A 27,233-nucleotide genomic window follows, 5' to 3' on the forward strand; every position below is an offset into this window, starting at 1 on the left:
AGCATGTATTAAAAATGTACCAGCCCTCCCTTACAAATGAAATTAACTGAAAATTGAGATTCCCAGTGTGACTTATCAAGGATATGTATCCTGAAGGACAAACACTTCATTCTAAAAGTCATGCGACTAGTGTGATTGTGCTGCTTTGGTTTTCATATTTGTGTTTTTCTTGTATGACATAAAATTGAACTTTAGTATTATGTAATTTAAAATGCTATATAATTATATATGAAAGAGTTTTTTATACTTACATTTATTATTTTTGCACTTGAGTTGCTACAACACACTGTCTTTGTTTGGGTAGATCAGTTCCCTTTCAGGAAAAAAAAATTTTCTTAAATGTTAATGTTTTATTACTATCCTCTTCAGGAAAGTTATTTTAAAGCTAGGAGAGTTGTCATTTAAGGGACCATCTCAAAGCTATAATGTTCTTTTAAATGGAGCAATGGTTTCTTTCTGTCAGTTTAAAAGTAGTGTAAACTAATTGAAAACATATTTTTCTGTAAAGAAATTGTGTTTACTTTTCTGCTGTGGGGCTGCCATGGTGTTTTTGAAGAACTTTTTACTTTTTTTTTTTTTTTTTTTTAATCAAAAATAGTTTTTGTGGACTAGTACTTTTACCAGCATTTGTTGCTCGTCTTCCCCAGGAAGGAGGCACCATTTTCTGCTTGACCATGGAACAAACTTCCAGTTCCATGATTCCAGCCACAAAAATAAAATGTTAAGCAAACAGCCTTTGTCACTATAGCAGGTTAGCAATTTGCCTCAGTCACAAGTGGGTGACTCTACTGTGACCATTAGTTGTACCTCAGACCATTCATCTTTTACCCTGGATCCCTCTGGTGTAGCACCTACAGCCACTGTGGACCAGGGATTAGCCACGTCCTCTTTGGCTGTTGATGTCCCATCAGTGTTAAAGGAGAGCCACTGTGGTCAGTCCTGGGGGAGGGAACAGGGAAGGTTCATTAGTTGTGCCAGAATGCTGTGCCCATCCGTGGGGAAGCAGCTGCTCCCATCAGTAACAGTGTTCGTCCCATTTTTCCCGTCAAAAAGAAACAAAAAAACTAACATGACCCTACTCCTCCTCGAATTTCTTTTGTAGTTTAGTTGGTCTGGTGCAGGGATTAATTCAGGCTATTGATCCATCTTGTAAAGTAGTTTCTGGAAGAAGGCAGGATTCCTCTTCTCCTCAACAGATGCAAGATTCTGAATCTGAACAGGAAGATTCAGGGAGAGATTCAGGCTTTTGTCCTGATATTTCTGATTTAGACTACACAGAGAGCTTAGTTTCTGATTCTCCCTGTTGGGGTGTCCATTTCTGTGAGGCTATTTCTAGAATGTCCCTGTGTTTTCAGTGGGAGAACACTGAGGTTTCTCAGTCCATCAGAAAATATATGAGTTGTTACAGAAGGATTTTCCAGAACCTAACCCATTCCTCCTGTGCTCTCTTCTTTAGAGGATGTATATCTTACTGCCTGCAATTTTCCTGATAGTCAGCCAGCTGTCCCTAAAAAGGCAGACAGGATGTATAAAGTTCCTTAGTCTTTTACATTTTTATACACTATTCCCAAAATTGACCCAGCAGATGTAGCCTTAGTTGATTCCACCGCTGCTAAACACTTTTTTAATTCCAATCCTGCTCTTTCTAAAAAGAACAAGAAAATTATTGATAGGCATGGGAAAAGTGTATTCTTCTGCAGCTTTGATTTTAAGAATTGTAAATTGTCAGGCTCATATGTTAGTTTTTCCTGACAAATTATGAAAGTATGACAAATGTTTTATCTACAGTTTCTTCTTGTGAAGAAATAAAGTGCTTTAAATAACTTATTTTCTTCTGTTGCACCGGTCACTACTCATTGTTTGCAGTGTGTGTATGACTCTGTTGATACTTCTTCCAGGGCTATGGCCACTGCTACTGTTTTAAGGAGGTTTGCTTGGTTGCATTCTCAGAACCTCCCAAATGTTGCAAACAATCAGATTTTAAATTCTCCCTTGGATAGAGATTTAGTGTTTGGGCCCTCTGCTGCAGAGGTGATCAAAAGTGTGATGAAAGGGGAAAGTTGATCCAGGGAATCTCTAAGATTTTCAGCCCCCCCTTTTTCCAAACTGACCAGTGGAATTAATTTCTCTTCATCCAATCTTGGCAAAAAACGGAATAAACGGCCTCAACAGAATTCATGTAAACAGATGTTTGAGAAGAAACGACAAGGGTGTTCCAAATCAAAACCAATAAAAATGAAAGGTTTTACTGCTCAGTGCTGGGAGTCTATATAAAACAAAGCTACACTCCCTACATTCTTCTTTCCAGAGAATGCTGATGTTTGTGTGGTCACTGAGACATGGCTTAAACCCGTGGAGAGCACACCAACAGTGCAAGGGTATAATGCCTATAACATATTTAGACCAGGTACTGCACAAACAGGGACTGAAGGTGGAGGTGTCTTGATTTCCATCAAAAATAAATATACGTCAAGGTTGGTCAAACAGTACAATGCACTTGAGCTTCTCCACGTTCAAGTCACCATAGTAAAAATCCAGTAACACTTCCTTGAAAGATATAGGTCCCCTTGTATGACCCAGGAAACCCATACTGTGTATTTAAATTTATTGGAAACACTCACCATCCACCCCAATACCATATTCACGGGCGACTTTAATTATCCCACTGTTAACTGGGCATCATATACAACACCAAACGTACAGGCACAGAGTCCTAGATTTTGTAAACACAAACTCCTTGGACCAGATTGTCAGTACACTAACCAGGGGTGCAGCCATACTGGATCTGGCCCTCATTAATATGAGCGAGTGCTACACACCCACTAGTGTAATGTCTTCTCTGGGAAGGTCAGACCACAAAATGGTCACCTTAGAAGTAAAAATAATCCTGAATCACAGCTAACCCTGGAATATTCAGGAACTACTCTTAAGGCTAACTTCATACTATTAAGTGATAACCTGGCAAAATTTCAAGTCCCAATAAGCCCTGAGAACACTGCTGCTTATGCAGAACTGTTCAGAGAAACCCTATACAAGCATGTTCATAGCTGCATAGAGGTACCTGTACCTAACAGGAAAAAGTACAGAACTAACTCAAAAAGCAAACCATCCTGGTGGAATCACAACATCAGTAAGCTGTATAACAAGAGGAAGAAAATCCAGGCAAAAATTAGGAGGTGCAGCACCATGCAGAATAAAAGCACTCTCATCAAACTTAACAACTCAGAGGACAAAAAAGTCTACAAAAGCCAAATTTGAGGTAAATTTGGACTCCAAAGCCAAGGACAACCACAAACCATTCTTTAGCTGTGTCTGCAAATGCAAAGGCTGTACACAATTGTGTGCAGAACGTATTGTAAATAGAGCCACCTATACTGAGCCAGAAGATATAGCAAGTGTACTAGCCGACTAATTCAGCTGCAACTTTACCCTTCTGTCCCCATCAACCTTCCCTCATGAAATACCATCTAGTATAACTCCCTCACTATCCCTAGGGAACAGGTCCTTAATGCTTTCTCTAAGGCCAAGAACACTGCATCAATGGGCTCAGACAACATCCCAGGATGCCTTCTAAATAGCATGAAACATGGTCTGTTAGACCATCTGGAATTGCTGTTTAACTGTAGCCTCAAAATAGGCTTCATGAATGGAGAACAGCAACAGTCAGCCCTCTGCACAAAGTTGGGCCATGTACAAACCCTGGAAACTACAGACCCATAAGTCTCACTAGTCTCATATGCAAAGCCATAGTTATCATGGAAATGATCAAAAATGACATAGGGAACCTCCTGACACTGGACCCAACCCAGTTTGGTTTCATCAAGGGCAGATCATTTCTACTTAACCTGGTGGACTTCCATGAGACGGTCACCAAAGCAATGGATGAGAGCAATATGGTTTACACTGCCTACCTTGACCTGGCAAAGGCATTTGACACAATCCCCACTCCTGCATTGTTGACAAACTTAAGAGGTTAGGTACAGACCCATATGTAACCCAGTGGATAGACAGCTGACTTACAGACAGAACCCAGGAAGTTAGAATTGAGAAGTCCACCTCTACAAAGAGATCTGTCAGAAATGGAGTCCCTCAGGGATTTGTCCTGAGAACGCTCCTTTTTGGCATTTACTTTTCGGAAGTCAAGGCCAATGTGAATGGCTTCTGGCTTACTCAGTTTTCAGATGATTGCAAATTAGTAGCTGTCATTGTATTGCCCACCAACATAAATGTTCTCCAGGAAGGGCTTACACAGACAAACAACTGGTTGCCAGAGCCATGGACTAAAACTAAATGCCAATAAATGTATAATTGTATCCTTTGGGAAGTCATCCATCAGGGATTTGGGAACAGACAAAGACAGTAATCTAGCCTTTGACCACCACATGTCTGCACTAGCGAGGAAGTCATTCTATATTGTGCAACTTATAAATAAATGTATGACATCTAAGTCCAAGGAAGTCAATGTTCCTCTGAATTCAGCATTCGTCAGACCTATCATTGAGTACAGTGATCCTTTGTAATGTACCTCAACAGGCATATCCAACATGTGGAATATCCACAGAGGTTCCTCACTAAAATAATGCAGGACATAAGTAACATGTCCTATATAGACTGACTCTGTCCTATGTAGACTGACTCAAGGCTCTATCCCTGTATTCTGTCTCCTATGGGCTGTTGAGGGGAGAGCTATGTCTGGCATACAAGGCATTGTCAGAATCCACTCTGATGGAGCTCCTGCATGTCTGCAAAACAAACAGCTCCAGAATTACCTGATCTAAAGATTTAAACTTTGCCTATGATATCAATAGGACCTGCTGGAGAGACAAGTATGTATCCCAGAGACTACCCCTTCTCTTGAGCAGGCTCCCCATCCGTGTGAAGTAGAGTTCCTCCCTAACCCAATTCAAGTGTAACTTGGACAATTGGATGGGGAACAGGAAATTCATCCCTGGTTTGGCACCTATGTCTCTAATGGACATAGGCATCCTGTAACTGGTTTATCTCCTAAGCCCCAGCTTGTAAATGCTTCACCTCCTAAGCCCCTGCTTACACTGAAGGGTACCAGAACTTGTCAGAGATTTAGGATGCATGGCTAGGCTTAAAAAAGCTCGTGGTCATTAGCCTAGTAAACACATATGAGTCTTGCATCTCCCAAAGCCAAGGGCAGTCCAAGTCTGAATGACTATTCATGAGACCTTGTGGTCCCCCCAAGCCCCTTTTCTCTTCCAGAAAGTCTGAATCTCCATTTTTTCTTTGACAACTTTTTGTTTCAGACAAATCAAGGTTACAGATGGAAATGGTAGGAAATGCCTCCTTTCCAGGTGGGTTATTCCTCATCCTACACATCAGTCTCTTTTGTTTTGACTTGTTTTTCATCACTTGCTTTCCCCTGGAGTGATAAAACCAGTCCCTCCTTCCCAGGTAGGGAATGGATTTTATTCAAGGCGTTCCTAGTGCCAAAGTAAGAAAATGCTTGGAGACCAGGATCTGGATCTTTCTTTTCTAAACCTGTTTGTGATAGTACCCACATTCAAAACATTATCAGTTCACAACCTGTTACCTCTTCTTCCTCTTTCAAGTTTACTGGTAACATTAGACTCAAAAGATACTTATCATCACATTCCTATTCATCCAGACTTCAGACATTTTGTCTAGATCCCATTATCAGTTATGTGCCTTATCCTTTAGACTATCAACTGCATCAAGAGTGTTTACAACATGTCTACCTCCAATTATAGCTCATTGCAGGTTACAGTGTAGCACACAAATGTCAAAGAGATGCTTACCCTGATCGACATTCAACATTCTGAACCATCTTTGGTCCCTATGACCTCTTCAAGTGGTTACAGAGAAAACCACAGTCATGGGATACATCAGCAAGCAAGGGGGATCCAGGTTTTACTCCCTTTGCGTACTAGCCATGTTAGCTTGGGATATAGCTTCAGAGCACAATCTCAGTCTACAGGTATCCTACATTCTGTCAGAGCAAAATTGTGTGGCAGAAGTGTCATGCAGGACAAGAGCAGACCCTCACAAATGGAAACTAGATCAAATGGTCTTCCAAGATATCATCTGATTGTGGGGAATTTCTCAAGTAGACCTCTTTACCTCCTCTCTGAACAATCAGCTGACAAAATTCTGTTCTAGGACTTCATGCATGAAGTTCTGGAAGAGAGATGCCTTTTTTTCCCCTTGGATAGGAATGTTCCTGTACGCCTTTCCACTAATATCCCGTGTGCTTCTGAAGTTTCAGGAGGAATCGCTTACAGTTGTTGCGGTGACTCCCTTCTGGCCCAGACCATCTTGGTTCTCCCTTCTTTTAGAAATAGTCATGGGCAGTTACCACAAGCTTCCTCACAGACTGGATCTACTCAAACAATACCACAGGTGTTTAATATACCCTGACATCAGTCATCTTCAGTTGCCTGCCTGGATGATAGGGTCCTAATTCCTTTTAGGTAACTGTTTTCTTAGGATGTGCAACAGCTACTAATGCAGGCAAGAAAGTCTGCTACTAGAAAACTATATAGCAAATGGAAAAGGCTTTCTACTTGGTGCCAATAACATGACCAGCACTCATTCAAGGCTAGCTGTTCTATGGTTTTAAAATGTTTGTGTGAATTACTATGCTATGGCCTTTCTTATTCCCCTTTCAGTGTTAATTTATTGCCTATTTCAGCATGCCTGTCCATGGAGCCTCCTCTTTCAATTCAGTCTCATGTCAAAATGTTCTCGAAAGGGGTTTTGTATAAGAAGCCTCCTAGAAAATAGGTGGTCCTCTTTAGGATCATAATTTTGTGTTAGAGAAACTAACATTTGCTGCATTTGAACCCGCTAATCTGGCTTAACTGAAGTTCTTAACATGGAAAACAGTTTTACTGATTATTCTGATCTAAGCAAGAAGGGTATCTGAGATGCAAGCTGTAATGGGGAGCTAACCCTATCTGATTTTCCACAGGGACAGAGTTACTTTTAAACTAATCCTTTTATGCCTAAAGTGGTATCCAGATTTACTTTAAGCCAAACTATCCATCTCTCCATTTTCTCTCCTGAACCTAAAAATGAGGGAGAAGTGATGCTCCTTACCTTGGATGCACACAGACAACTCAAGTACTGTGTTGACAGAACTAAATCTTTCAGATCCTTGGATCAATTGTTCATTTCTTTCTGAAGGTAAAAATGGACAACCTGTGTCAAAACAGACTATTTCCAAATGGTTGTCGAAGGTTATTACCTTTTGCTGTACTCACCATAACAAGTATATTCCAGGCAGGATCAAGGCCGACTCTACTAGAACCTTGGCTTCATTTATGGCTTTTTAGAAAGGGCTGGATTCCAAAAGTATTCTAGAAGCTGCTACATGGTCCTCTGTATATAGTTTTACAAAACACTATAAGCTTGATTTCCTCACTAGATCAAACTTTGCTAGAACCATCTTCCAGGGGCTCCTGGACCCTCTCCATCCATCTCCCAAATGTAGATAGCTATGGTAATCAACCCATATAGCTAAAGGCACCTACAAAAGTAATCAGTATATAGAACATAGTACAGTTGTGTAAGTTGAACCTGCCATAGCATTAGATGTTCTAGTGATCACTGCTGCAGTAGCTGCTGCCTCCTTCCACCCCCCTTGTTTTTTGGTGTCTTTTTTTATACCAGGGTGTAGACATTTATTTATTTATTTATTTGCTTCTAGCATTGTCCTCTTAAGACTCAGCCTCCCTCTGTCTTCTGCCAGGAAAGCTCTGAAGGGCTTTCTGCCCAAACTTGTCATTTAGACAGCTCATCTCGAGCTGCTTGACAGTTTTGCACATGAAAGTTGCCCTGAAGTTTTAGAAGCTGGCTGGCCATTATATCCTTGGCAAGATATCAAACATCTACTGTTGTTGTAAATTCAACTTACACAACTATACTGTCTCACTACACATAGACATTCCCATGGTACATCAGATAAAAAATAGGGATGATATTATTCCTTGGAAACACTTTACATGGCTGACTTGCAAATAGAAACGACTGTCAAACAAATGTTCCTGGTGTCACTTACCTCTCAACTTCTCAGTGCTAAAAATATGGACATAGTCAAAAAATGGGGGGAAACAGAGGCCCAAAAAATAGAGACATTTTTAAAATATTACTGTAATTAACTTGGAAACTTGCTAGAATAACAGGTTTTGTATTATCATGCATTTTCTAAAAGGCTTGAAGTCTGAAACTCAAATGTATGTTATTTACTGACTTTAGTCCTCAATGACTTGCCAGAAAAACCACACATTTTATGAGGAACAGATTAAAAATATGAGTAAAACAATTTGGACATTCTGTAAAAATCTGGCTGATGTGCCACAAATTGCAGAGTATGACTTTATCATTCGAAGACCTAGGTACAAACTTCATTTATTAACATCTCCTTATGGCTGTGCATTGACTGGATGCTAAGCTTATCATGCCCTTGACTGGCTAAGAAGTCCATTCCTAATTGGATGATTCTTAAAGATGAAAATTGTCATTGCTTATATTCCTCATTCCAAAAGCTCAGATTGTTATCTAACCAGTTGTTACTATAATATTCCCCTTTTCTCTCCAACTGCAACAACATTAATCTAGGAGATTTTCACCTGCACTGCAAAAGCAAAACAGAAACTGTTCTGGATAATTTTCATTCTAAATAAGGGTTTCATTGAAAAAGTTTAGCTTCTACCAGGGCAAATTTGCATTCTGAGAATCATTCTTTAGTAGAACATTTTAACTGCTCTTAGCCACAATGACCATTATAGCAATAACCCACGCCTGGGTGTGGATAATGCTGGATTTACTCACGGTTAGCGTGGTTTGGTCATGAGGGCGAAGCCCGAGTGGCCAAACAAAGCCAACCGTGGGTAAATCCAGCATTACCCACACCCAGAAGTGGGTTATTGCTATTATACAATGACATTATTTAAGAAAAAAATAATTACTTTTCTTAAATAATGGCATTGTATAATGCCTCCTTGCTGCCCTTCCGCAGCTGTCTGGTATTCTGCAGCAGTTCTGATGTACTGCGCATGCGTATGCCTACGCAGTACATCAGAACTGTGGGCAAAAGCAACGGAGAAAGCAACATCTCTGTTGCTTTTTACAAACTGTTTTCGCTATGTTAAATGGGTTTAACATAGTGAGACAGCTTTAAAAAAAGCAACAGAGATTCTCCGTTGCTTTTTTTAAAGCTGTCTCGGTATGTTAAACCCATTTAACATAGCGAGACAGTTTTTAAAAAAGCAACGGAGAAAGCAAGATCTCCGTTGCTTTTTACAAACTGTCTCAATATTATTAAAGGAGTTTAACATAGCGAGACAGCTGTAATAAAGCAACGGAGAATCTCCATTGCTTTTTTGAAAGCTGTCTCGCTATGTTAAACTCGTTTAACATAGCGAAACAGTGTGAAAAAAGATTTATAGTAATGGAAAAAGTCCGGGTGACCGGACCTTTTTCCATTACTATAACTCTGATTTACAACGTGCACGCTGACCAATCAGCGTGCATGTTTTTGAATATTAATGGGGGGCAGTTGTATAATGTCAGATAATCACTGCTTACGCAGCAAAAAGTCCAAACTGTTCTGGAATTTAACTTCTTTGCCAGTAATACTGTATATAGTGTTTCTAGAGGCTGGTGCCACTTGTATTTTCTGTATATTCTTCTTCCATTCAAAATAAAATTTTCCCTTGCTCTTAGCACAGGTAGAGAGTAAACATAATCCGATATTTGTAATCTGTTTCTGATTATAGAAAAGGTAAGGGGTACTTAAAAGCAGATATTTACTCCAAGCGAATGGGGTAACTTCATCTAGTTACACAGAAAATATAAATTATTACTTGAAGAAGCCAAATCTGCCTTTCTCAGGAATACACACAACATGAAGATCCAGAACTATATCTGAGTAGAAGTAAATTATATATCCCGGCAGACTCATAAGTCTTTATTGAACCCCATAGTCTTAAGTGTTGAACCCTGTTCTCACCCCCCAGTTCTTTACCGGCCCGTTATCTTATGGCCTCTTATTCACTGCTTCAGTTAATTGTAATTTTCCAGCAGCACAGACTTCTGCTGTTTTCATTTACTCTTCTATTCCTTCCATTTAATACCATTTCATGTACATAGAATAAGAAGGTAGTGCAGACAGTGCCTAATTATGAGAAAGCTGAATCTGATGATCTGGGTCCTAAATTTTTATAAGCAAGTGACTCATTTGTTACCATTCCTCTAAGGCCTATCTTTATTTTTTTATTTGGCATTTGTTGACAGGGAATGCTCCCCAATCTTTGGAAGAGACCTACAATTATTTGTACTAAGTTTTCATTGTAAAGGATTATGATTGGGTCGACGATCATAACCTGTTTTATTATGTGTTTAAGACTTGGATGCCAAGAAGTTCACCTTAAGAGCAAAGCTACTAGGATATGTATGAATATGCTAAAGTTAAGTTATATAGTCATGTGTCCTCCATTTTAAGATTAAAACAAGATGATATGACCATTTTTTCTTGCCTATTGTGGTATGGTTTTATTTTAATGTTCTTTTTTACAGGTTGGTTTTAATAAAGATGGAACCTTAAATGGTATTATCTTCACCTACTACTGTAACAATGGATGCAGTCCAAATGATGATGAAGTTGGAGTTTCTTTGATTTTCTCTGATAATAGTAAGTTTTTCTTACTACTAACTTCATGCAACTTTGTGACATACAATGTGCTAATATTTGTATAACTTTAGAATGAATTACTTGTGTTTCAGCAGATGGTTTAGTAGTACTATATATCTGGTGTATAACAGAATAAAGCATTCAGGTGTCAGGGTGGGAGTGAGAATTAATAAACTCTCTGGACCAGATTTAGCAGTCTGCAGTGTGTGAAAGTTAGTGCAGGATTTGCAGGCATAATGGGTATTGTGTTGGAATTGTACACAGAATGTCAGTAAAACAAAAGGCTTTGCATCTCATAAGAGGAGACAATCAGTGCAGGCAGAATATAGGTTCATAGGAGATTACTATGCTAACGTCTTAAGATCCCTTACAAGCCAAGCCAGTATAAGCTGATTTTACCCAATATGTGGTCCCTAAGAGCAAGAGGATGGCATGGATTTGTGCCTGTGCCTTGAGTGTCTTACATATTATCCCAGGTGTGATTTTGGAATTCCCCATCCATTGATCGAAATTGCATTTAAAGAGGGGCAGGGAAGGGCTCTGCTTAGTGTGAATAGGAAGCCTGTTCCAAAGAAGGAACAATCTCGGGGACACCTCTCTCTCCAGCATGTTTTGTTTGAGTTGTGACTAAGTTTAGATCTCTAGATTGTGTCACCCTCGTGCTGTTTGACCTCCGGATGTGTAGTAGCTCCATCGGGGCTGGGGTTGTGAGTGCCTTGTAGGTCAGGCATAGGTCACCCCTTTAGTTGGTAGGAGGCAGAGTAAAGGGGTAGAGCTTTTAGTCTGTCCACTTCAGATATTCTTGTAACTGAGGAACATATTTGCTGTTGCTCCTCATAATATATATAAAGGAGTAGCAGAGCAACTTTCATAATGATCTTGTCTATGCATAAAAGGCAGCAGCATTGCAGATGTGCAACAGCGACATACCTTCTTATTAAACCTTTGAACGAGGAATCCACAGCTGTCAGAACAGAACACTTGAGGTGGATATTTCTGCATATGTGTTCTCCTTTCCACAGTGCACAATGCTACAGAAACTGAATGTCATCCATCCTGTCATAAACTTGTAAAAAGTAGTGGCCTTGTTCCATGCCATACAAGTAGGACACACATACATGCAAGTAGGACAGGAAAGCCTTGAAAGAACAGCTTCCATCTGTGCACTGTTGTGCTCAGCTGTGGTCCCAGCATAATTACTAATCACTGAGTGCCTTGTGCAGCAGCAGCAGAACCAGAACCACTGATAATGAAATGATCTGGTCTGCAAGCATTTTAAGTGAGGTCGGCTACTCCTTCATTGATCAATTACCTTGCATACTCAGCCAAAGGCAGTGAGTACTGACTGTCAGGATCAGAGTTTGTTGGTGCAGGGAAAAGGTACTACCAATATACCGCTACTTATTTGCGGAGAGTCTGTAGCACTGGTGGCCACATGTGCACCTCCTATGAGCCCTGCTACTGTTACTTCTACTGCGTGAGTATTGTGTGGGGGCTACTTTGCCTCTATTTGATGGAAGTACCTGGACAGATATCACTGTCCTTCATATATTGTATGCCACTAATATGCCTATGCCCCTGTTTGATGGAAGTACCTAGACAGACATCACTGTCCATCATATATTGTATGCCACTCATATGACTAGCCTCTGTTTGATGGAAGTACCTGGACAGGTATCACTGTCCTTCATGTATTGTATGCCACTCATATGATTTTGTCCAGGTACTTCCATCAAATACAGGCAGACATCACTGGAATTCATATATTGTATAACACTCATACGACTTTGCCTCTATTTGATGAAAGTACCTGGACAGATATCACTGTCCTTCATATATTGTATGCCACTCATATGACTTTGCCTGTGTTTGATGGAAATATCTGGACAGACATCACTGTCCTTCATATATTGTATAACATTCATATGACTTTGTCTCTGTTTGATGGAAGCACCAGGACAGATATCACTGTTCTTCATATGTTATATGCCAGTCATATGACTTGGGCCTACAGGAAGACAAGTCAGTCTGTTTCATCTTTCCAGATGTTTTGGTATGAAGAAGAATATGTGTATAATTTCTCTTTCAAAGATAGTAACCTTCTTACATTTTTGTTGATGAAGTATTTATGTTGTGGTGTGGAACCTGCTTTTTAGAAGTATTAAACAAATATATATATACAGTATTAATGAATTTCTTGAACAGTTCCTTAAGTAAGAGTTCCTTTTTAGATGTAGGAAGAGTAATAAAATGTTTTGGCTGTTGATTACATAGAAAATAGTGTTGATAGTAATAGCTTTTTACATTTTAATAGTGCACCCCTAAGATAATATCAAAACGCACGGAACAACAACAGAATAAACTCTCTAGAGATTATCTCAATACGACAAGTACTTTTTTGAAATTTACATATAATATTAATACAGAAGGTATTGCATAACTGGATACATATATTGGACATATGGATACAGGTTTTCAATCTGAAATATTTAGAAAAGAAACGTTCTCTAATGGCTATCTAGATTATACAAGTAATCATCCTAAACACATTTTAAGAAACATCTTTAAGGGACAATGTATAAGGGTAGCAAGGAGGACGTCAGATTATGACACAATGGTCAGAGAAATCAATAATATAAGAAATATGTTTGTAAATAGGGGTTACCCCTTAACATTATTAGAAGACGTATCGACATATATTATTACTGAATGGGGCAATAAATATCCCCCTATTTTAGGTATTGGTACAGAAAAAATTATTAGGAAGAATAAAGTGAGTGATGAATTTAATAGAGTATGTGTATTGACTTATACACCTCATGTTAATTATGTTAGAGAAATTCTGGAAAAATATTGGAATAAATTAGTAGGAGATGAAGAAGCCAAAGGTGTAGTAGGAATAAAACCTTATGTTGTATATAAAATGGGTAGAAATATAAAAAATTACTGAATGGCTTGAATTCACAGAAAATGTCCACAAATACCCACACTAAGAAATGTGGGTCCTGTAAACAGTGTTGTGTAATAAATGAAGCAATTGGATGTAGATTAAATGATGTCAATAGTACTTATATAAAGTTTAAAAAGGGAAACTGTAATAGTAGGAACATAGTCTATCTCGCTAAATGTAGAGTATGTACTGCTTTCTACATAGGGAAAACAGAAAGGCAGTTTAGAAAGTGTATATATGAACATAGGTATAAGATTAAGGTTAAAGATACCAAAAATGCACTGTTCAGACATATTAAAGAGAAAGGTGATGCACATAATGTTATATTTGGCATCATTGATTATGTAAATATATCACCATGTGGTGGTAATTATAAAGCCTACCTGGGTAGGAAAGAAAGTCAGTGGCAAATGTTGACAAATGCCACAAAATTTCCTGGCATAAATGATTTTATTTCTATAAAACCTTTTTTACAGTTATTATAGCATAACAACATTGTTATTTAAATTGTTATTTTAATTGCAATAATTGCCTTAATTTTAACATTTTATCATTGTGTATGCAATGAAAGTATAAACTGATTTTAAAGTATTTATAGTGGATATAAACATATGTTTGTTAGAAAAATAGATGTTTTTTGATAATAATTGTAGTAGCACTTTAAATACCATTAAGAAGTATAGCGCTTGAATAAAATGGCGCCAAAAAGTTTTTAAATATGTTATCAGCTGTTAGTATTATGGTTCTGAAGAAGTTTGTAGTACACAGATGAAAGCGCTTAACCGTTTTTACATGTTTGGAGTCTGATTAAATATATATTCCTTTCTTGTTCGAGTCGAGTTTCACTTGTAACGTAAAGCTTAGTTGAGGCATTTTTACCCCTAAGATAATGACGTTAAATGCAGTAAAAAGTCAAGGAATTAGGATAAGCAGATCAACAAGCAATGATGTTAAGCTCCTCATGTTTATGAAAGAACTGTGGAGAATGTTTACAGCAGGAGTTATCCAGAAGTAGAAGTTAAAATTGCGTTGTATTGGGTTACTACAAGTAGGTCGACTTAATATATATCCATAATGCCGCAAAGTACAGCAGGCTGTGTTATGTCTATAATCAGGAGCAACTGGAAAATATTGCCCAACAGTCTCCTATTATCTTGAAAAAAATGTAGAGAAAATTTATTTTGCATGGAAGCATTTTCTAATTTTAAGGGTCTGTTGGAAATAGGGAGAGATAGCACAAATAATCCAACCATATCCAGTAAGCCAAAGGTACTTATAAGTGTGGAACTTGTAAGACATGTAATTACATTATTAAAAGTCCTTATTTTATTGATACACATAGGGACAAATCTTACGAAATCTAGATGGATATATATATGCTCCAGTTCTAGTGTTGTATATGTAGCCACTTGTGTAACACTTTCCACATTTTATATAGGTATGACTGGTAGGAAATTACAACAAAGAATTGTAGATGACATTAATTCCTTTAAGAGAAAATGTGCTTGAATGTAGTTATTATTACTTATTTTATTTTACATTTGTTTATTGGGATAGTGTGCTGATCTAAGTGGACCATTTACTGGCATAGTGTGAGTGAGCATATCACACTGTAAAAACCATGTAAAATTGTTTACAGTGTAATACAGAGATGCAGAGATTCTGTTTGGAGTAATCGAATATAAAACTAAAACAAAAGCTCATCACTGTCGGTATTTAAGGTCTGTGGATGGATATTAAAAAATTTACCCTAGGACCGTCTCCTGTCCTACTAATGGACATTTGCATTTCTTAAATGCTTTATCCCATGCATGGGTTCCCTCAAATTATCTATGGTATGGTTCTAGTTGCTCTCAATAGGATAATGTATGATTACTGACCATGGGATGGGTAAGATCAATCAAACATCAAAAAGGATAAATTAATTCAAGCACCAAAAGTGAAACTGGCTAGGCTTAAAATGGCCTGCAAGGGCAGCTAACCTAGAACCTATGAGCCTATAAAATCTATCTCACAAATTCTTCATTTGTTTCATCTTCTAATAAACTAATGTTATTAGCTTTTAAACAAAAAAGAACAACAAGGTACTGTGATGATAGCATTTGCTCAGCATTCACCATTCACTTTTATCTACAGATGAGTGATTGTTTTGTAGCTGTAACCTATATTTTTTTTATAATTTAGCAAAAGTGAGAAAAATCATATCCCCATATTTTGGCCAAAAATATGATAACTTTAAAACAAAGTCACTTGATAGTCTAGTATTGATGTTGAAGTTACTTAGCTTTTGAGTAACTGCAAAATAAAGGTGTTTGATTAACAATGGCTTCTTAGATCTTAGCTCTTTCCTTTTCAACTAGAAAGAAAAGAAGAAAGAAAATCACCTATTTTTCAGTTACTATTTTTCCTCACAACCCTAAATGATGAGATACAGAATCTTGAAAAGAATCTGTGTGCAAGTCTTTGCAGAATTTAGTGAAGCTGAGGAATTTAGGAGGAGCGTTTCATCTGGCCCAGTCTAAAAAAAAAAAAAATAATGTAGCCTTTAGGTGAATTATACTAATGCACAGTGTTACTAAATGAAGGTGCCCATCATGCAGTGGCTACTGTCACAACCTAATAATGCAGTAACATCATGCTGGAGGTATACTGTTTGTCCCGGTCCCCTTCAGTAAAAACATCTCACCAAATGATATTTGACTACCTTTATTAAACTTCCATAAGCATGATTGTTAACCAATATTCATTAATTTCAACCAAAACATGATATAGATGAAAATAACATCCATGTAACATTAACATAGGACAGAGTGACCCCACTCATCCTGATCAGTAAGCAGCATCCATATCTGCACTCGCTTACTTATGAAGCAGCATACCACTCACATCAGTTACCATTTATTGAATTACCTCCAACCAAATAAGCAGCTTACATCTGCTTGCTTATTTACTTATCAAGCAGCGCAACAACTCACTTGCCTTTCCTTATCAAGCAACACAACCACTCACTTGCCTTTCCCAAGCAGTGCAACTGCTCACTTCCCTTTCCCAACTTATTGAATTGAATATCCACCACCATAGGGGGAACAGAAGAGGACAAGCCTGCCCCTCTTCTTCACCCACCAGTTTGACCAGGCTGCTCCCCCTATCTCCGACAAACTTCCAGCAACCTAACCATTAGGCCAAACATCATTCGGTGTACCCCATCCTGCTTAACCAAGCTGGATCCAAGTCATCACCTCCTAAAACCCTATCACATAACTAACGAAAATAGCCAGTTGCTTACAGTGCTGAAAGCACACCACTGAACCCTCCCCTGTGCTAAAGTAACAAACCATAACCTCATAACCTAGCATAACCACTGCGCATGAGCTAAATAATCCTTATTTAATGACCAATAGAAGCCTCACAATGATTCCAAGAGCATTACCAGCCAACTGGACTACCAAACACTAAGCCCACTGCCACTGAAAACCACACAGAGGCAATTGCTTACCATCATGCCACATTGCAAACCCATTATACCACCCAATGAATATAATAACCATATGAGATGTCTTTAAAATTCAGTGTAATAACAATCCTGTCATCACACCAACTATCCATTATAAGCATAAAATGTTTAAGACAGCCATCATGGCATTTTAGCAACCCAATCACCACAAGCCATACAACTTCCATATTAACAACTGAAAATGAACCCTAATTCCCATGAAAATCTAAGTATTCAATATCCCCTCAATCATCTTTCCTTCCCTTGCACAAGCCACTGACCCAACCCCCCAACTTATAAACCCTATCACATAAATAGCCAAAGTAGCCAATAGGCTAAACGACTGAAAGTAAACCCCTGATCCCTCTCCATTGTTAAAGGAGTAAAACATAACCCCATCACCTAGCATAACCTCTGTATATTAGTAAACTCTCACTTAACAGCCAATAGTACTTCACAATGATTCCCAGATCACTACCTACCAAATGCCATTAGTACTTCACAATGATTCCCAGATCACTACCTACCAAATGTACCACGAAGCGCTGAACCCACGGTCTGCGAAACCATTCCAGCACTATTGCCCACCATCATGCCAAAACAGCAACTGTGTTTAACTGTCCAGTGTAGTAATAATGCCCAAAATAAAAATTCCTTTAGAATTAAATGGCAGTCCTCCATTACACCAAATACCTGATATAAACAAGCAAACATTTAGTATCATAGCAGTTGCTGACCAACAAAACACCTCCCGAATTACCTCCAGCCATCCGTAAATAAAATGCCACTTTAACTGTAACACAATAAACTTCTCCTACCAAAGCCAACCCACACCACACAAACTATCCTATGACCAACTAATGTCTGTCAGACTCCACTCTATCAAACCTACCCCAACCCTTCAACCAATTAACCCCCAAGCAGGATTAAGTGCACCTAACCTTGTCACCCAGGTGACAATACTACTCACAGCTAGCAGCCCTTTACCATCTAAGCTGCCATATCTTGTTCCCAAGCCAGAGAAATCACCACATCTTCCTCACCAAGCTCCTACCCACCATCAAATTCTTCCTAAAGACAACTGCAACACAAATGTAACCAACCAAAGTCATCATAAACAATCCCCGAACCAGCTTCACTCTCTCACATATGTCATCCTCACTCATTCCCACACAAACTCACCAACCACACTAGCTCTGACATGCCTTAAGAGCCCCTAATAATGTAGTGTTACCTGCAACCTGCTCATGTACCCCTCTGACTATTGGAGCATCCACCTCAGCAAAGTCCACCCCATGGCCAATCCATCCCTGTTCAGCCATCAACAGATACCCACTCTGCGCTTCTCCATCTGCAGCCTCATCACTGATGGGCACTCTGCTCCTCATTTGGTATGTGACAACAGCAGAGCCTACTTGAGGGACAGCTTCATCTCCCGGAAAATTTCCACTTTTGGAACTCCACTTCCTTTAGGCCATTGACTGATGCCCACTTCCCATCTGCAAACTCATTGTGATCTGCAAAATAAAAGAAAACTGTAAATTTTCTACATATGCATAAACCAAAACATTAAGCACCACTAAGGGGTTATCCCTGTCATCATCTGCATAAAATGTGCTCACAACTGTAGTCTGTGACACACAATGAAACTTAAGATTCTGTAACAAAGTTCCACATCCTTAACAACATTAAGCACTGCCAGAAGCCTAATCTGTTCATCAACAGCTCAGCCACTACTGTTGCTCACAAGCTCCACTCCCAGAGAGTAAAACCTTCGTAGCCTCCCCCTTGACTTGCTTGTTTCACAAGCGTCCCTAAAGCAACAGCACCCAGCAGCGACAGCCAAGATGCTTGAAACATGAGAGAATATCTCCCTAACATAATCTGAGTTCTAGATTTCATATCCTTCAGAAAATGCAGCACGAATCATATTAGTCTAGCAACTTTCTAAGATTATAAAAGCAATATTTAAAATGTGTCCCTATTTTAGGATCTTTGTCTCCCCATTCTGTCAGGTTTTGTCCAGATTTCTTACACTAGGAGGTCGAGAGGTATGATTTGAATCTCACTTTGCTTTTATTTATTTATTTATATATTTTTTTAGTCTGAATTCAATTTACCCAATTATAATTGAGGGACATTCATTAGTATAATTTGAACTAGGACTAGCTATTGAACCTCAAGCACCTAAGAACTGTTCCAAACTACAGATACATTGGCCACTCAAAATGATTAGGTGTAAAGGAAGAAAGAGAGCAAGTGCGAAAGAGATGCAGATAGCTTTTAGAATTCAGTAGCTGCTTACTATAGTCATAGTTGTCTTTTCCCCAGCTCTTCATAATTTAGTGTCTGGGCTTAACCCCTCTCCCATAGCCCGTTCTCCTCTAAGCTGTTAATTTTATTTTATATCCAGTTAGTTCCTCTTCCACCAAAAGTGCTACTTCTTCCTACCATGTGTCTTTGCCCTCCAGCTCACTGATAATTAGTCCTACTCATTTCTTTATTTTGGAAAACCGAGTTCAGTAGCAGTAACAAGGAATCTGACCAGATGATCCACAATCCTTCATTTGAAGGAAGCCACTCACTTTTAATGTTTCCATCGGTATGTGCATTAATTAGTTATCACACTTTCCTTCAGAAGAACTGATTCAATTGGCATAGTATAACTGGAAAGGTAGCAGTGCATTTTATATGATAATATTCCATAAACAGCTACCCATTCGGTAGTGAATCTGCCACTTAGGACTCTCAGATGATCTTTGGGAATTGTTACAAACTTGCTTAGCATAAAATTTGTTAAAGAACCTCTGGCAAAGCTGCTGGCTGACCCCTTGTAAGTTACCACTTAATTGAGAGATGTTTATTTATTTATTTATGTATTATTTTTATTAATGTCTTCCACAGCAGACAGTGATGCACTGTTTCTTATTAAATACATCCCCTCAAAGACTAAATCACCCTGAAGTCTTAGTGCCTGAATTGTATCTCTGAAGCCTTTCTAGTTGCGTTTTGTCAACTTTCTTAAGTTCTACATGTGATTCCTCCCTTAATCCTTAAGTCTCCCTGGACATGGAGGGGGGCACATATCTGACATTAACACCCATAGCTGATATGAAACGGTATGCTAGCAAAGGTGTATTGTGCACCATTCATTCGAACACCCACCCCCACCAACCATCAGTGCAGGCACGCTACTTCGCTACCATCTACAATGCATGCACTCCACTGCCTTGTCAGAACCCCATCTGCAGCTTGCCCAGATTTCTGTTAAGCACAAGTAGACAAAAATCAGAATCTTGCAGTGATTCAACAGAAATCTGCGCAGCTGAAACTACAGCCACATTTCAGCCATTGGCAGCACACAGTGCATGAGCAAAGTCATTACTCCACCCACTCATAGCCGGCAAAACAGTCTGTAGCAACTCCACAGCATAGTGTCTGTAGTCCAGGTAGACGGAACACCCCCCCCCCCCCGCTTTTGTTTTCCTCTCTTACCTCCACTGCTCACCGGACCACCAAAATGGTAGAGCAAAAGGCTGCATCCGAAATGCACTGCTTCAGCTAAGGAAATCACGGCTGCCACAATCCCCACCATTATCAATGACTCTTGAGCGAAATTAACCAAAACTTTCCAAACAATACCAAGAGACCCAATGTTTCACCAGTCATGGCAACATTATAAGAGATCTACTCTGTTGTACACATGGAGGGGGGGCACCTGAAGTATATTATCTCATGCCTACCATCATTAAAGTCTGTCCCATTGCACTTTTTCAACATCCAACTTCCTCCCACTGGCACAGAAACACCACAGTCAATTCAACACGCAGAACTCTCCCACTCTGTCTACATCCCCCCATCATACCTGTCCACTGTACAGATATTGGAGAATATCCAGATTTTTGTCTCATATTTTTGGTCTGTTCCTCCTAAAATGGCATTTTTTTTTTTACTAATCACTGGGGTGATTTAACGATTAAAGCCACTAATACCTTTAAGGTTCAGACTTCATAACCTTCAGAAAATGCATGTTAACACATATCCTGTTATTCTAGCAACGTCTCTATTTACAAGAGCAATATTTAAAATGCATCCCTATTTTTGGGGCCTTGTCCCCCCATTTTGTCAGGCTTTGAAGGAAGGCATGTTCTTCAAGAAATCACCTATGTCAGCATTCATGTCCATCACTGCATCTAAGCCATAAAACTTTCCATTTCCTTACCATTGATGAGGTTCAACTGAGTTGCTACAAAGTCCGAAGACCACACGAGCCTGCACATCAACCAACCTATTCACACACGCATGGCCCGCACCCCCAACCCTGATGATCAACAACAAGGTGAAAGAGGACAACTAGCGAAAACTGTCTACTTGAGAGATGTGCCTGGTCTGCCCTTCATCACCCTCGTACATGCAATTTCCATTTTTTTTTTTTAATGTGAAGCACCTACACTACACCACGCATGGGCGTTTGCAGTCTCTTCCCCACATGGAACTCACAGCCAGCGAAATGGTCATTGCATCTCTCTTCAGCCCACAACCACCACAAGACACTCGAGACCCGCATGAGAGGACAAAGGGGAGGACACCACCTCACACACACAAAGCCCCTATTTTCTTTCTTTTTCCCTCCTGGAAACAGAAAAATGCTTCACCTGCATTAAGTGGCATTACCTTCAACACTCTTTAACAAGTCAGCATGCTGAAAATGAGAGATGAAGCATGGGGTAAAGCTGTGAGTTTGCCATTAAGTTAATGTTGCAATCCTCTCGTATTACTGTAAGCTTTGGGTAGTGGCCAAGAGGATACAATTTTGGAAGCAAGCTGCAGAATGGAAATGCCCTCAGAGAATTGCAGGGCTCATTCTGTATGACAAAGTGAAGGGGTTGGCAATCTGGGAGAATCTTGCCACTCTCAGACCAAAGTATTGAACTCCACAACTGCCAGTGTTGCTGCAAGTGCAGGACCCATCTCTGTTGATGCAAACGCCTTCTGAATTTTGTACCGCGCATTTAAAATCTCTGGTGCTATAGACTTGAAAAAAGTGAAAGGTGCCTAGAGTATGAAGTAACACCCGCCGTTATACACTGAAACCAATGTAACATTTATTAACATTATAGCGAAAATCCCAGCATTCTAATTTTGGTGGGATCTCCAACTGGGAACTCCGACAATCTCCAATTACTAAAGCTACCGAATGGAGGATCGAGCCACCTCCCTTCATACAACCACCAAGTTCCCCACCGTCGATGAGTACAGTATTCACATTTAATCAATCCTATATAAATAAAAAAAAAAACTGCCCACAACAAAATCACCCATAATGAATAATATTTATGTGTGTGTGTGTGTGTGTGTGTGTGTGTGTGTGTGTGTGTGTGTGTGTGTGTTTGTGTGTGTGTATATATATATATATACTTGAGGCCCACTTGCCCTTCAGGAACACTTACAGGTTGCCTAAGACATAAACTTGTCTTAGCAAGCTCATGCCAAAAAATGTGACTCCTACTCCAGTTACACTTGCCTAAAATCCTTTGAGCCCCTCCCTACCCTTACATAATTTCCTCCCAATCATCCCTCATTCCTATTTAACCCTATCCTCCTAATTCCTACTACTCTATTTATCTAGCCCCACCTGAAGATGTCCCTGGGCAAATCGGTCTGTTCCAAACCTCATATGTCAAGAACAGCATACATCATCTGTGTTATAAATGTATAACAAAGAATGAAAGCTAAATTGTACATGATGTACCTTGCTGCAGAGGTTTATGAAAACAACATAATTCCCCTAGTGAAAAAAGTGGGATGCAACATCACTCTGTGTACAGTGCTAAGCTATTGTGTTAGTAGCCCTGCAGCACAGCATGATCATGTGATATTTCTGCATCAAACATACCATCACTCAGTAACCCACTTTTAGTAATTGACATTTACTATCTTTATGTGCCATTTTGCTGCTAATTGTTAAGTTTTCCTGAACTGGGCCTAATATTGTTTTTAAAGAATAATAAATCAAGACAATTCCAAATGAAAAAGTTGAATAAATGAAAGAGATTGGGTCCAGTGTTTGGTTATGATTTCTATTAGATCTGCTAGGTTATGGTGGTGTTGAACTTCTGTGTGTCACTTGTAGCTTTACCACTGAAGACATACTCATACAACTGCTTATAGTACAAAATTAAAAATTATATGTACCCAGTGTAATAGTGGACTTCTAGGTGTGTGTGTGTGTGTGTAAATAATAAATGGAGCTAAGGTGCCATAGATGTATAATTTCTTGTACTGTCAGACAGGGGACATGTTATGTGGTGAATGATGACACCACGAATCCTTTAAGTTTCCTATTCCCTATGTATAGCACCAGAAATTATTCATATCTGACACCTCACCCTCCATATTTTCCAGTTATTAATGTATATAGTTCTGATACAATTTTATTTCTATATATAAATATTCTAATACTAAGTTACTTGTAATTTACACTTTTAGATTCCTTTTCATCGAAGTTAGCAAGATGACTGATAGGATATAATATTGTGCAAGTTGTTTCACTTGATCACATTGTTTGAGGAAGATTTTTTACTAAATTTTTCTATTAGATTTTTCCCTTTTTTTGAGTAGATAAAGGATATAGTTTCTGTTTTTATTTATTTTTGTCTCTTTTTGATTGGTTGAGTTTCTTTCCGGTTTGTTTTAACTGTGTGGAACTGTGTGGTGTTGTGGGATGTTTTTTATTTCTTTAAGGATCATAGTTCAGTCAGGTATTCATAGTTGATAATGCATTTGAAGAAAGCTTAGGTTTATTAGTTTGTGGTCTCTTTTTTTAAATTATATTGTGATCTTTTATTTATTTTAGGTATTTTTGTGTCTAAAGCTGGTGGGATATGAATGGACGTTTGTGAATGCTGTGGAGAGGGGTCCCAGAGTTGTGTCATGAAGTTGTACAGGTTAGGGATATAGCTCTGTTCTGGTGCTTGGGGACTGGCTGGCTTTTGTACCATGGCTGCTCAGTTTTACAGGCTAGTATATATGATTTGGGAGAACTGGTATAAGTTTTGCTGTATAACTAATTTTAGCTCTGATGCAAAATGTTGGGTAGGGAATGAAAGGAAACACATATGCAATTTGTTTGTTAGTGAAATAAGTTGTAAGCCTTATTATGTAATCCTTTGCACTTTTGACTGTTTATGGTTGCGTGTTATTAGTTTTAATTATTGTTTGGGTCAACAGTTATTTTCAAGAGTGTGAGGTTATGTTTTACAGATGTTTGTGGATACTTTCTTCAGTTCTTTGTATTTTTCATTGAAGTTATTGAGTAGATCATTTCTTTCCACCTGTGGGTTCCGTTTTTTCATTATTCTTGCTGATTAGCAGTGGCCATTTTGTGTGACTTTTCATAAAGATTAGGTGAATATTTGTTTTTCATTTATAATCTAATAATGTCATATGTGTGTTATTGTGCTGTTACTGTGTATCAATGTGTGTTAGGTTTTTAAGTCTGCTATTGGTTAGAGTTTGTTTTGCAAGAATTGTTGCTATTGTGATTTATGTGTGTGATATCTTTGTTAAATTGTAGTTCATCTTTTCAGAATTAAAATGACTTTATGTGTAATGTGTAATTGTGCGTATATTTCTAGTGTTGAGGTATAAATACATTTTTTGACACACATATACTCTCTCTCTCTCTCTATATATATATATATATATATATATATATATATATATATATAATCTGGAAAGGTATGTATGCTCTTCATATATTGCTGATGATATTCATACAACATTGTTTTAAAATCTCCTTTATTAACCTAGATATAGCACAATAAACATAATAAGACATTTTCAGATATATTATTTTCAGTATAAAATACAGAATTTAAAACAGTAATCTTCTTACAAGTCAGCAATTCTAAAAAGTCTTTTGGCTTTTCCTGGTTAGGGGTCACCAGAGCGGAACTCCAGTCCGCTAATGATTGGCAGTGGATTTTTACGGTGCCGAGTTGCCAGCCCGACACCCAACCTCCAAAAAAGGCACACCCATTCACTCACGCACCTACCTGCATGTCTTTAATGTCACTCGACTGCGGGGAGGACATGCGGACTCCACACAAAAGGCGCTCCAGCCGAGAATCGAACGGGAGAACCTCTTGCTGTGAGGCAACAACGCTAAACGCTATAACTCAGCAATTTTACCTCTCTTAAATAATCAGTTCTTCTTAAATCAGTGCTGTTACATCTTACAGCATGATTTATTGCTAACTCTCACTTTCCAGGACATTTATTCATATGGTTAGAGACTGCCTGACATAAACTCTTGCTTAGACCAGTAACTTCTTATTCACATAACTGCTGCAACATGCACATGCATCTTATTTGAAGCAATAATTTTAATATCATCCTCTATCCCATCTGAATAATGTATTCATTAAATTTCACATATTCCTCCTCCTCTTCTTCTGTAAAATTTCCCATATTGTGATGCCCACTTTTGGCTGATGCTTCTGTCCAGGATCCTCATAGGTTCATAGGTATATACTAGGCTAACGACCACTAGGGCCCTTGTAAGCCTAGCCATGCAAACCAAATGTTACCCACAAATTTGATATATTTAGGTGGCAATTTACTGATTGCCTCTGTCCATCAGAGACATAGGCGCTAGACCGGGGTGAATTTCCAGTTACCCATCCGTTGGTCTAAGTTGCGCGTAAAAAGGGATAAGAAGGAACTGCTCCTGCTTCACGTGGATGAGGAGCCTTTTCAGGGAATGGGAATCCTCTGAGAAACATAACTGTCTCTCAACATGTTCTATTTATGTAGCATGGAAAATGTAGGTCTTTTAATCTGGTAGTTCTGATGCTGCTTTTTTTGCAGATGTGCAAACAGTTCATTAAAACAGGTCCAGGGATGGCCTGTATGCCAGGCAAAGATCATCTCTCAGAAGTCTGTAGGACTTTGTGGCGATCAACATAAGATATTTTGTTTACTCTCTGTATTCTTTTTGAAAGGAATCTTTATGGATGTTCCGTTTGCTGCATGTATCTGATCAATACATGTCAAAGAGGGTATTATACTCTGTGATGAGTCTGAAGGCTGAGTACAGTGCTGTGATGACCTGTCTTGACCTAAATGTCATACCCTTGCTTATAAGTTGAGCAGCATAGAAGGGTTTTCTTACAAATGTGGACACATGTTGGTCAAAGCTAGGTTACAGTCTTCATAGGTACCCAGATCCCTGACAAATGAATCAACATTTAAGTGTGTTTTATTGATGATATAGTTACCCCAAAGAAGTAGACTTCCCAAAAGGTACTGTAATGCATTTCTTGGTATGGAGTTTTAATCCATGGCTTTGGCACCAAGTGTTTGACAGTATTAGACCTCCCCGAAGCATGTTCTCATCTTGGGAGGATTCAATGTCTGCTCTTAGTTTGCAGTCATCTGCGAACTTGGTCAGCGAAAGGCCTTTGACATTGGCTTTGCCATCCAAGAAGTAAATGTCAAAGAGGAGTGGGCCCAGCACAGAGCCCTGGGAGACTGCACTGCTCTTCGTGGAGGTGGTCTCACTGATTCTAATCTCCTGGGTCCTATCAGTGAAGCCAGCTAGCTATACAGTGTGTTATAAAGGGATTTACACCTAGTTACATAAGTTTGTTGACAATGCCCAAGTGGGGTATTGTATCAAATGCTTTAGCCAAATCTAGGTAGGCAGTATGCACTGTTTTTCCTTCCTCCATTGCCTTAGTGACCTTTTCAAAGAAGTCCACCAGTTTCAGTAAGCATGACCTTACTTTGACAAAGCCAGACTGGGATGGATCCAGTGTCTGAAGGTCTCCTTTGTGCTTCTAATAATATCAATGATAATTCTTTCCTTGGTTTTGCAAATAAGACTGTGTGAAGAGAACTTGGAGGGAGTGTATTTTTTGTTTAGGCTCCTGACATTGAGCAGTAACACTTTGAGGTTCAGTTTAGTTGATTTTGCTATGTTGGTAGGTTTGTCAATTTCGAATTGCCTAAAAAAGGCACTATGGGGTTGGAAAACGTTTTAGCCAGCATTCGGAATCCCAGAGGTGGGAAGTGCAGCCCATCCTTGGCAATGCAGCGTGGTCTGT

General features: G+C 38.9%; 1 protein-coding gene across 1 annotated transcript in view; it reads left to right on the forward strand.

The window, feature by feature from the left end:
• Positions 1–27,233, forward strand: part of LOC122795855 (xanthine dehydrogenase-like) — a 5,725,158-nt gene that overhangs the window by 2,850,228 nt on the left and 2,847,697 nt on the right. The window contains exon 24 of the mRNA XM_044064255.1: positions 10,567–10,681. Within this exon, the coding sequence (XP_043920190.1) occupies positions 10,567–10,681 (115 nt within the window). The remainder of the gene's footprint in view (positions 1–10,566; positions 10,682–27,233) is intronic.

Source organism: Protopterus annectens, chromosome 2.part2 (assembly GCF_019279795.1).
Source record: "Protopterus annectens isolate FY-2018-M chromosome 2.part2, PAN1.0, whole genome shotgun sequence".
In the NCBI taxonomy this organism is placed as follows: domain Eukaryota; kingdom Metazoa; phylum Chordata; order Ceratodontiformes; family Protopteridae; genus Protopterus; species Protopterus annectens.